Source organism: Coregonus clupeaformis, chromosome 13, assembly GCF_020615455.1.
Source record: "Coregonus clupeaformis isolate EN_2021a chromosome 13, ASM2061545v1, whole genome shotgun sequence".
Classification (NCBI taxonomy): domain Eukaryota; kingdom Metazoa; phylum Chordata; class Actinopteri; order Salmoniformes; family Salmonidae; genus Coregonus; species Coregonus clupeaformis.
Window position 1 is genome coordinate 36,153,060 of NC_059204.1, and position 12,618 is coordinate 36,165,677.

The following is a 12,618-nucleotide window of genomic DNA, read 5'->3' on the forward strand; positions in this document are numbered from 1 at the left end:
CCCTCATGGGCTTGCCTGGCTACCCAGACTCCTTGCTCTGGCCAAACGCTACGCCCACAGAAGTTAGTTTCTTCTCCACAATGAGTCTGGATCTGAGTACCTCCCTGACCCTTCACCGAATGCGAACAAATTCAGGGCCGTCTGATTGGTCCAGAAACATTACATTACATTACATTTACGGTTGGGCCAGAGCCAGAACACACATGGTGAAGCAGCAGTTAGAAAATGTGTAATTGGCTTTGATACTCTGATTGGTTAGAGACGATCCAATCGCTGATGACTGTTTAGTTTTGTACAACGCCCCTCATGCTCCTTGTCACCAAAACCGACTTCAATGATGGCAGTCTCAAGCTAAAGTATGTAGCAAACGACAGAGCAGCGGAATAATTTAGTGTGAGTCGTCAGGCTACTTATGGCCTTCATGGGCACAGTGATTGGTGTCCACATCAGCAACAAACTATCATGGTCCAAACACACCAAGACAGTCGTGAAGAGGGCACGACAAAGCCTATTCCCCCTCAGGAGACTGAAAAGATTTGGCATGGGTCCTCAGATCCTCAAAAAGTTATACAGCTGCACCATCGAGAGCATCCTGACTGGTTGCATCACCGCCTGGTATGGCAACTGCTCGGCCTCCGACCGCAAGGCACTACAGAGGGTAGTGCGTACGGCCCAGTACATCACTGGGGCCAAGCTTCCTGCCATCCAGGACCTCTATACCAGGCGGTGTCAGAGGAAGGCCCTCAAAATTGTCAAAGACTCCAGCCACCCTAGTCATAGACTGTTCTCTCTGCTACCGCACGGCAAGCGGTACCGTAGCGCCAAGTCTAGGTCCAAAAGGCTTCTCAACAGCTTCTACCCCCAAGCCATAAGACTCCTGAACAGCTAATCATTGCTACGCGGACTATTTGCACTGCCCCCCACCCCCACCCCATCTTTTTACGCTGCTGCTATTCTGTTAATTATTTATGCACAGTCACTTTAACTCTACCCACATGTACATATTACCTCAACTACCTCAACTAGCCGGTGCCCCCGCACATTGACTCTGCACCGGTACCCCCCTGTATATAGCCTCCCTACTGTTATTTTATTTTACTTCTGCTCTTTTTTTCTCAACACTTTTTTGTTGTTGTTGTTTTATTTTACTTTTTTATTAAGAAATAAATGCATTGTTGGTTAAGGGCTGTAAATAAGCATTTCACGGTAATGTCTACACCTGTTGTATTCGGCGCATGTGGCAAATAAAATGTATCATGATAATGATTTGATTGGGATTTTTGAACATCTCTGAAAGTAATTTCTTTCTGAAAGTCTGTTTGAAAATATTCCTCTAACTTTTGGAATGTGACATATCCTCAGTTTTGCTTTCTTGAAAGTTGTTTTTATGACGCATGTAACACACAATGCTCTCAGGTTCTTTTCATTCCATGTCAAAACTTGGAAGAGAAGCTGTGGTCCTCTGTAGCTCAGCTGGTAGAGCACGGCGCTTGTAACGCCAAGGTAGTGGGTTCGATCCCCGGGACCCCCCATACACAAAAAAATGTATGCACGCACGACTGTAAGTCGCTTTGGATAAAAGCGTCTGCTAAATGGCATATTATTATTATTATTATAAGCTTCTCAAAGGATGGCAAACTCAAACTCTCTAATTGTGTTGTTTGACATAGCCAACGCAACTGCAACTAGGGTTGGAAAGGGAGGGTATATTACTGGAAACTTTAGAAGTTTACCAGTAAACTACCAGAATTGTATTATCTTTCAAGGATTTTATGTAATCTATCACAAGACATCTAGTGGCCCTTTTGGGTACTTCAGATTATCACAGGTGTCTGTAATCATCTCTGGCCCTCTGTGTGGCCTTCTCACATGTAAAATATATGAAATAATTAAATAAGATGATTTTAAAATAAAAAATATAATGACAAAGCTGTAAAACATTATCCTAAATATAAACCATCAACTTAGTGAATACCATTGGTGTTTATTATGAGGGTTTCAGCATGAAACACACTTTTATTTATTTTAATATGTCAAGATGTATTTGTTGTCAATGTTTTGGCATCAAACTGGTCAATAGTTAGAAGAGTTGCAGAGGTAGTTAAAAATAATGCCATTGTTGATTATCTTTTCATTAATTAGGCTATTTTCTCTTGAACCATATGGTCTAGAAACTCATGTAACAGATATAATAAATGAATGCTATATATAAATTTAAATAAATAAAGTTATTCAAGTATAAATTACCAAAGTTACGATAGATTGTCATATATTTTCTCTTCATTACCAAAATTACTGAAGATTCCGGTAACTTCGGTAAATTACCGGTAGCTTTGCAACCCTAACTGCAACATACAGCAGTATAAACAATGAAAACCACCTTTAGAGATATTTTCCTCAAATCAGTAAAATTCCTGAGTCTTTAAATGATAATTACTCCCAGATCGCCTCCTGCTCGCCTGTGATACACAGACAATTACTTTTGGCATTTCAGATGTTTCACTCCTAACGTGTTCCAGATTTTATATCACTCATTAAAGTTTTTTTAGGAGAAAATCTATTTATGTCTCAAGACGTTATCTTGATACAGTACATATACAAGGAATGGAGAGATAATGTCTGTCCTCGCAAAACTATGCCTTCTAATTTTATGGACAGACTATTTTTAAATTGTATTTGTTGAGAGTAAATCATATTAATTTCAAGACAATAGCATGCTGATTCCTTTTCATATCAGTTGGGTTGAGCTTGTGTTAGGCACAAACCACCTCACGCTATATCCAATAATTTGCTCCGCATGCTTCTACAGTAATATATGACTCATGGGTTATCTGTAATTATACAACGGGTGGATCTAATCCTAAATGCTGATTGGTTAAAACCACATTCCAGCCGGTGTCTATTCCACAAGTTACCACCGGCTAAATCTATGACGTTAAAATGCCTATTTACTCTGTTCCATCTGACTGCATAATCCACTGTCTCATCAGCCCAGCCAGGCAATTTATAAACTTGATCTCCACTATAAAAGCATCTAGACATTATCTCACATTTCTTTTAGATTAACATTTCATTTTCAACAGTGAAGACAGACAGGTAGGCAGCGTTTCTCAGCCAATCAAAACCATGAATCAGCTGGCATAATTTTTATGAAATTATACTAAGAAATGTAAATTGAAAAAAGTTCAAACGAAACTAAGTGCAGCTAGTTTGAAGTCTTTCTAGCTTCAGTTTGAAGTGATTGTGTTTGCTGTGTTGTTGGCTAGCTCCTCTGAACAACAGTGTCCTGACGAGAGAGCACATTTTTTATGCCAGGCAAAATCGCAATTTATGGATGTGTCCAAATAAATGTCACTATTAAACAGCTTAAACAAATGCAAATGCAGCTACTGTTGTTATTCTGGCTGCACTGTTTGATGTGACTATAAGTTTGCCGTAGTTGGCTAGCTAGCAAGCAAGGGATAGGAACTTTGCCAGCCAGTATGGCAATGGAACATTTAGAACAAACGACTGGGTCCATAGATACAGAACAAAAAGACTGAACGACTGGGTTGCGTCTCTGGCAACCGAACCGATAGAACGAACAACCAGGCGGCATGGGTAGTAACCCTAGATTTGTGTCGGGACTATATCTTGTGGAAGGATGAAATAGTATGAATAACTTCATCAAAATAACATTTTTTTAATGAAATATGTCAATCATTATTTGAATATGTTGGTAACCAGTAATAATGCCCTCAAAGCCTGTGTTTGGAGGATATATTGGCACGGTTTGTTAACAACACCTGTGCCAATATATCCTTCAAACAAGCTTCTCTGGCTTTATCACTTAATTCTGCAATCTAGACAAGGGGAAAGATGAGATGGAAAGATGGAAAGCTTTAAAGACATATCTTTGCGAACAGAAGTGGCATATCTTGTGCCAGGGGTGGAGTGTTTTTAACCTGTATCGAACTGCATCTGCACATACCTTTACTTGTTTGACTCTAACTGTATGTACTATCTCTTTCAGAATCACATGGAAACAAACGGAAAGAAAGGAAAAAAGGTAAAGTTCACAAATTCTACCCTTAAAGGGAAAATTCTCTCAAAAACTATTTGTGTGTATTTTTTTCATTAGTCCACTGATAATACAGTCCCAAAATATGTTGCATGTCAGCAGTCAAGTTTTCAAGATATTGGACTTTCAAGAAGCAAAGTGTCACCAGCAACATCATCATGATGATGCTAAATTTAAGTGAACGCTTCCATTGCTACAGGTGATGGTGCGGTGAGGAGGAGGTTGTTTGGATTTTCATTTATGTCATAGTATTCACTAATTCAGATTTCTTTCCATGTCTTATTTTTTTTAGGCAAGAAAGGCCCTCCGGGTGCACCTGGTCCCCCAGGCCCTCCAGGGCCACAGGGGCCACCAGGTATTCCTGGCATCCCAGGTATCCCTGGGAACAATGCCATGGGTCCCTCAGGACCACCCGGACCGCCAGGCCCTGCTGGACCCCCAGGGCCACAGGGACCCCCTGGTCTTCAAGGACCCTCAGGTACGGCCTCAGTTTCATTCCCTTTGGCCCAAATCCTGATTTGAGATGTATTTGTGTTTTTCAACCTTTCATTTAAAAAAACTGACAGTGTAATTGTTTTCTAATCTGCACAGGGGGCAGAGTCAGAGATAGCCAGGTATGTTAACCTTTCAATGTTTTGATAATTAATTGTATTTATGTATGTCCACTTTTCCAGGAATGTATTCTTTCTTGTTGTGTTACAGCCTGCTGTGGTACATCTCCAAGGCCAGGAAACAACAATACAGGTCAAAGAAGGTAAGAGTTAAATTTTAGACACTCTGGTCACATCACTTAATGGCTGAAAACAAGTCACATTTACAGTCATAAATCATTCTTAAGAAGTATCTTCTTTGTTATTAGTTCTTCTAAGAATAGATCTGAATAGAAGGTCACGAAAACTATGTGTGCGCATCGATGGGGCAGAAGTCTGTGTGTTGAAATGATTCTGGACAGTCAGATAGCTGTTTTGCTCCACAGTTGCGCACACATTGGTTTTGTTGCTAAACAGCCCACCCGTCTATAAGTTAAAACATGAATTCACTGCATTTACTGTAGTTTCTTTTTTGACAATGCAACAATGAAGAACCCTGTATGTAATTGTATGGCAACGACGGATGTTAAGTGACTGCCCTTTTCTCACGCTGAGATCTTTCAGAAGGCGTACTGAGAAACTGGAAAATGATATCCATGCATCACAAGGTGTTCAAGATGCACTCGCGGTCTGGGGAGCTAGAGGTGCTGGTAGATGGCACCTACTTCATCTATAGTCAGGTAGAAGTGAGTATGGTCTTGGGCCTAACTCTTCCTATCGCCTGCATGTCACTCGTCCTTTCTCTCTGCAGTCCCAGTGGATTATGCTATCTCAATGGTTAGCAAGGTCAAAATATCTAAGTTGACTATGGTAAGGCCTAACATACTAAGGCATAATCTATAATGACTCCTTATCTTATAGTCTAAACTTTCTTATTCAGAAATCCAAATTAGATTTCCCCATGAAATGACTTTTGCAAGTATTTCATTGAAATTATCTGGCATACTGTAGGCTACATTTCTCAGAACCCAGTTGGTTGATTTTGCCAGTGCTCTTGGCTGCAGAGGGAAATGTCTGGATGAGTGAAGTAAATGTATTGCATGCCCTTCAAAGTGATCCACCTTGTACAAAGTGTATCATATTCTGTGGTAATTTGCCCAGTTTGCCTGCTATATCTCATTGTAAATAAGTTGTAAATAAGTTATATAAGTAGTCTGTATTATCTGCATGCTCACACTCTTACTTTGAACCAAAAAAGGGTTCTTCAAAGGGTTCTCCTATGGGGACAGCTGAAGAACCCTTTTTGGTTCTAGATAGCACCTTTTTTCTAAGAGTGCATATTTGTGTTATTCCCTCAGAATTAAACACAATATTTATGGAATGTTTGTCTCCACATAACTTTTACTGCCAGGTTTACTACCTCAACTTCACTGACATTGCTAGCTACGAGGTGATGGTGGACAAGACGCCGTTCCTGCGCTGTACACGGAGCATCGAGACGGGACAGCGCAAGTTCAACACCTGCTACACGGCTGGGGTGTGTCTGCTACGTGCCCGGCAGAAGATCTCCATCAGGATGGTGTACGAGGACACCTCCATCAGCATGACCAACCACACCACCTTCCTGGGGAGCATCCGCCTCGGGGAGGCCCCCCCAGCCATCCACTCCTGAAGAGGCAGACACAGGCCCACCAAACTGCCTGTCAAACCAGGACCCAACCCTCAACCAGCCCCAACCCTCAACCAGCATTTCCATATATGGCTTGGGGGAGACTCCACCGACTCTACTCTGCCTCTACAACCATCACCACCACCTATCACATATCGACCAATGAGGAGATGAGGAGGCCCACCTACTCCTGAGATGACATGTACAGTACATACAGTATCCACCCTCAGCCTGGGCCCCGCCCTCAGGCTACTACTGAGCTGATAAGCCCCACCCTACCTGATATTAGGGAGATGACCTGGTGTAATGATATTAACCCACTGCCTGTTATCTCTGAGTGGAAGATTCTTTCCAAAGAGCGATGATGATGACTCTGATCTTCGGTGCTGATGATGGACAAATATGCACCCAACTTGTCAAGCATTGAGAAAGGGAGGAGTTGCTGATTTTTGAGGAAGAAAAATACATTAGGCTTTACTTTTAGAATAGTGCATTTATAGTGAATAACTTGGTTTCCCTGATCATAACATGCTTGAGAAACCAAGGTTGACAGGAGTCAGTCACGTCTCCACTAAAATAACTGTCTGTCTCATGGCAAAGTACATAAAACACCTGTTATACATTATTAAACACATTTAGAATGCTTGTTTTTATCTACCAAACCCAACTTATTTGGAGAAGTGAAAGTGATTATTGGTGTGGTATCAATCCATTGAGTCATATAGGCCGTTAGGTAACCTGGGTACATACTGTAAAAGCTTTTGAATACAATATAGAAATACAATGTGTGACCGTTCTCTGATGAATTGAACATGTACAGCTGAAGCACAAACATTTCTCTGTTAGAATGTGCACTGATTAAAACAAATTATTGATCTGTAGGTAAATATACAGTGGCTTGCGAAAGTCTTCACCACCCTTGGCATTTTTCCTATTTTGTTGCCTTACAACCTGGAATGATAAAAAATTGGGGGTTTGTATCATTTGATTTACACAACATGCCTACCAACTTGATGATGAAAAATATTTTTTGTTGTGAAACAAACAAGAAATAAGACAAAAAACAGAAAACTTGAGCGTGCATAACTATTCACCCTCCCCCCCAAAGTCAATACTTTGTAGAGCCACCTTTTGCAGCAATTACAGCTGCAAGTCTCTTGGGGTATGTCTCTATAATTTGGCATAATCTAGCCACTGGGATTTTTGCCCATTCTTCAAGGCAAAACTGCTCCAGCTTCTTCAAGTTGGATGGGTTCTGCTGGTGTACAGCAATCTTTAAGTCATACCACAGATTCTCAATTGGATTGAGGTCTGGGCTTGGGTCCAAGACATTTAAATGTTTCCCCTTAAACCACTCGAGTGTTGCTTTAGCCATATGCTTAGGGTCATTGTCCTGCTGGAAGGTGAACCTCCGTCCCAGTCTCAAATCTCTGGAAGACTGAAACAGGTTTCCCTCAAGAATTTCCCTGCATTTAGCGCCATCCATTATTCCTTCAATTCTGACCAGTTTCCCAGTCCCTGCCGATGAAAAACATCCCCACAGCATGATGCTGCCACCACCATGCTTCACTGTGGGGATGGTGTTCTCTGGGTGATGAGAGGTGTTGGGTTTGCGCCAGACAGAGCGTTTTCCTTGATGGACAAAAAGCTCAATTTTAGTCTCATCTGACCAGAGTACCTTCTTCCATATGTTTGGGGAGTCTCCCACATGCCTTTTGGCGAACACCAAACGTGTTTGCTTATTTTTTTCTTTAAGCAATGGCTTTTCTCTGGCCACTCTTCCGTAAAGCCCAGCTCTGTGGAGTGTACGGCTTAAAGTGGTCCTATAGACAGATACTCCAATCTCCGCCGTGGAGCTTTGCAGCTCCTTCAGGGTTATCTTCGGTCTCTTTGTTGCCTCTCTGATTAATGCCCTCTCTTGGCAGGTTTGTTGTGGTGCCATATTCTTTCAATTTTTTTATAATGGATTTAATGGTGCTCCGTGGGATGTTCAAAGTTTCTGATATTTTTTTATAACCCAACCCTGATCTGTACTTCTCCACAACTTTGTCCCTGACCTGTTTGGAGAGCTCCTTGGTCTTCGCTTGCTTGGTGGTGCCCCTTGCTTAGTGGTGTTGCAGACTCTGGGGCCTTTCAGAACAGGTGTATATATACTGAGATCATGTGACAGATCATGTGACACTTAGATTGCACACAGGTGGACTTTATTTACTAATTATGTGACTTCTGAAGGTAATTGGTTGCACCAGATCTTATTTAGGGGCTTCATAGCAAAGGGGGTGAATACATATGCACGCACCACTTTTCCGTTATTTTTTTAATTTAGTTAATTTTGAAACAAGTCATTTTTTTCATTTCACTTCACCAATTTGGACTATTTTGTGTATGTCCATTACATGAAATTCAAATAAAAATCCATTTAAATTACAGGTTGTAATGCAACAAAATAGGAAAAACGCCAAGGGGGATGAATATTTTTGCAAGGCACTGTTTCCCTCTCCCTCCCTCTACCTCTCTCTCTCTCTCTGTTAAATAACAAGGTCTGTATGAATGTTTCTTTTATGTTTGAAATGAAGTTGTTTGTCAAATATGGAATCACCCAGATTAATACTGTAGATGTATTTTTCCAAATTACTAACATGACCTAAAATGCCATTATTCATATTATTATGTTGACCGGTCATGATCACAAGACTTGTCATGGACGACATTATATTTCTTTGCTTTATTTAGTTCTGCTTTGGTTTGTTTGAAAAACCAATTTACTTGTCATTCCCTTTGATCTGAACCAGTCATGTCCTGTTTCTGTGAATATCACACACAGTCCAAACATTTTCCAGCATATAACTCCTTTGCATGTTCATGTTTATATGTGAGTGAACACATTAGTCTTTAAGGAAGCATTTAAGGGCACAGATTATCTGTCAACATGCAGTTTCTGGATGTTTATGAAACTGCTCTGCACTGTGCATGTATTACAGGGTTTGGTCAATCACCATGCAGTCAACCTTCTGGAAAATTGGTGACAAAAGCAGAATCAAGTCCAGTTGTTTTGAATACATTTGAAAACAGTTATGGAAGGAAAGATAGATAAGACCCTTACCAAGGGAAGTTCAAATGTATTACTTTTCAGTTATAATGGAAATTCTACATCATCCATAATGTCTGCAATAAGAGTTGGTATCAAACATTAGAAACATGACAAAAAGGGCAGTGAGTATACCATGGTCTTGTAGTATTAATTTAGTTGTGTAGCAATCAGAAATAGTTTGGTTCAATTCAGTGCTTAGAATGGTTAATTTTCCAATTCATGCTTTGCAATTCAATTCAATGCCTGAGTCAAATTGAGTCAAGGTAAAATTGGCCCAAACTCTGGTAGCTAAAGTCCTTTAAATCAAACATTGTTTAGTTGAAGTGTTTCAATACATTGTGGTATGTATTGTGATATGCATTATTTGGATTGTTTGTAGGTAAATAGGGTATATTTGTTTCCCTGCTTTGTTGAATAATATGTACATTTGTATACTCTGTTGTGATTGTAAATATGTATATAAAATAGAATTCTGTTTTTGTAAATTGAATTGATTTATATTATTATTTTAATTTATATAACATAGTATTTTGTAACAACGCTTATAGCAGTTGTTACAACAACAACAACAAAAGAGAACAACTAAAAAGATTATCCTACTGTATTGACATACTGAGGTATATATTGCCTCTTGAAAATACAGCAAATATACTCTATGCAGCTTACAGCAAATTACTTTTAGCAGGTTTGATGCAGGCTAGATGCTGTTTCCTTTTCTCCCATGGGGGCCATGGACATACTTAGTGACTGTGTAAGCGTAACCTCAATCAACCAGCGTTAACCAACACACTCCTTTTCACCTCATTTATGACTTTATTTACTTAACAAAAGGCACATCTCAATAGGTGGTCCAGGTATCCTCATGACATGGCACTATTGCTCCTCTATTGTTCCCGCAAGCAAGGGGGGAGGCTGATGAAATCAAAGTGCAACTCCTTGAATGGCCAACTCCTTGAATGGCCACCTCCTTGAAGTTGGCAGTTGTGTCTAAAAAACACAATTTTTTTACCCTCAAGTGTGTGTACATAAATGTATATAAACTTGGGATATTATTTTTCAACAGGAAAAGTTCAAAAATAGCTGGTCCATCTTTAACATGTGTTTTTTTGTCATCTGATCAAGATGATACAATCACGCTCTGATTGAGACAGTAGATGTGGATTCTATGGCACTGGGATGTCCATCCTTCTGCTCCACCACTACCAGAAATTCACATCTGTATTGTCTTTCCACAGAGCTAGACTGGGCTGGGGCCTCCCTTTACTTGTCTGCAGATCAAGGACAGTGAAGGAACTGTTCACATCATTAAATTAAGCAGCAAAGGAAGAAGAATCCGTAAAAGTACAGCATAATGCCAGCCTGTCTAATTACAACTATGGAGCTGTTACTGGAGCCACATTTTGTTGATGTACAGTGCCCCCTTTTGGTAAGAAATCATATTCAGAAAAGTTTAGCAACAGAGAGGACTCATTACTAAAGTTTAATCAATACACACACTTGTGGCATAGGAGCATGTATTTGAGTACCATCTCTAAAATATGAGAGAATATTTGGTAAAAACGCAATAATGATTGAAACTCACTCTTAACTTTGGAACCCTTATTTGATATGGGGAGAACCAAAATATTGGACGAATTGACATTTTTTCAGGTCATTTTGAAATAAATTAAAATCAATGCCTATTTGCTGTTATCAGTTGTAAATATGCCCTTTTAGAAAATACTTCAAACGTCTGCCTCTCCAACACCCAATACACACTATCTGTCATTTTGTGGGTGTAGTCTATACTCTCATTCCTTTGGTGGATTCCACGAATAAGCATTCTAAGAGGAATGAAAAGAGAAACAGGAAGGGCAAGCCTTTGCATGCCAGCTCACACCTCAAAATGCACCTTTCATAAACATGAATTATTTCTCACCTCTCAAGACTCCTAACACCCAATCCAAAGCTGGGGATCCAACAAAAGGAAGGATTTGCTTTGGGGTAGAATAGTTCTCCCCAGGTTCTTACAGCAGAGAGAGGCGAGAGGAGTGGCTGTTCCGGGGGCAGGGGAGTGACAAATAAACTCCCCTTCATTTCAGAATTACATATGGTAGGTGAGCACAAGACATAACAACCTGGACTCAGGGGTAGACGTAACATAATAAATGTAAATCCGGGACCCTCCAAATATTATTACATTTACATTTTAGTCATTTAGCAGACACTCTTATCCAGAGCGACTTACAGTTAGTGAATACATTTTTATTTTATTTTTTCATATTGGCCCCCCGTGGGAATCTAACCCACAACCCTGGCATTGCAAATGCCATGCTCTACCAACTGAGCTACATCCCTGCCGGCCATTCCCTCCCCTACCCTGGACGACGCTGGGCCAATTTTGCGCCGCCCCATGGGTCTCCCGGTCGCGGCCGGCTACGACAGATTCGATCTCTAGTGGCACAGCTAGCACTGCGATGCAGTGCCTTAGACCACTGCGCCACTCGGGAGATGTTATGATATGTTACGTTACATATGGTATGTATTCATTTGTGGATGTCCATCAAACCCCTTTCGTATATGTTAAGAATGACAATTTGTATGCAATGCACGAATTTGCTAAACGTATGATATGTTATGAATTCCAATTTGTTGTGGCTAATGTTAGCTAGGTGGTTAGGTGGCTAACGTTCGCTAGGTGGCTAACGTTAGCAAGGCTAGGGGTTAGGGGTTAAGGGTAGGATAAAGGTTAGGGTTAGGGGAAGGGTTAGCTAACATGCTAAGTAGTTGCAAAGTAGCTGCTAATTAGCTGAAGTTGTCCATGATGAGATTCGAACACACAACCTTTGGGTTCCTAGTTGTTCACGTTATACGCCTACCCATCCACCCCGACCAACCACCCTACTTTCATTTTTGCCTTAAATAACCTTCTGTCTTATCTAACCGCACCAAACGTAACATATACACATTTGCGTGTCCCGGATTTACGTTTACTATGTTACATCTAGTCAATGAGACCAGGCTGGACAAAAGTAGCTCACAGGCCCCCACTGGAGAGAAAATTCAGATTGGACACCAGTTTTGTTTTGACAGTGAATATTTTGTTTCTGTAATGAGACTTGGAGTTAATCAACCAAGTGTAATATGAGTTGCAACATGGGAACAAGCAATCAGCCAAAGAAAAATCGTACAACCTTAAGCATAAAGAAAAGCATTGAACTGATAAAACAAAAACAGAAGATATGCTGAAGCTACAAAATGAGCCTCAAAGAAGGAGGTGATGTGTTGC

General features: G+C 40.5%; 1 protein-coding gene across 1 annotated transcript; it reads left to right on the forward strand.

The window, feature by feature from the left end:
- The first annotated feature begins 3,596 nt into the window (after nucleotides 1-3,596).
- LOC121578985 (ectodysplasin-A-like) lies at nucleotides 3,597-7,175 on the forward strand. Its single transcript, XM_045224482.1, has 7 exons — nucleotides 3,597-3,600; nucleotides 4,013-4,048; nucleotides 4,353-4,538; nucleotides 4,652-4,674; nucleotides 4,763-4,814; nucleotides 5,215-5,336; nucleotides 6,002-7,175. The coding sequence occupies exons 1-7, from the start codon at nucleotides 3,597-3,599 to the stop codon at nucleotides 6,260-6,262; spliced, it is 684 nt and encodes a 227-aa protein (XP_045080417.1). The 3' UTR covers nucleotides 6,263-7,175.
- Nucleotides 7,176-12,618: the final 5,443 nt, after the last annotated feature.

Bases quoted from the DNA above. Each gene is read 5' to 3' on its own strand.
- LOC121578985 (XM_045224482.1), top strand. The intron at 4,539-4,651 runs GTACGGCCTCAG...TAATCTGCACAG, and splicing joins TGGTCTTCAAGGACCCTCAG to GGGGCAGAGTCAGAGATAGC. The intron at 5,337-6,001 runs GTGAGTATGGTC...TTTTACTGCCAG, and splicing joins TCATCTATAGTCAGGTAGAA to GTTTACTACCTCAACTTCAC.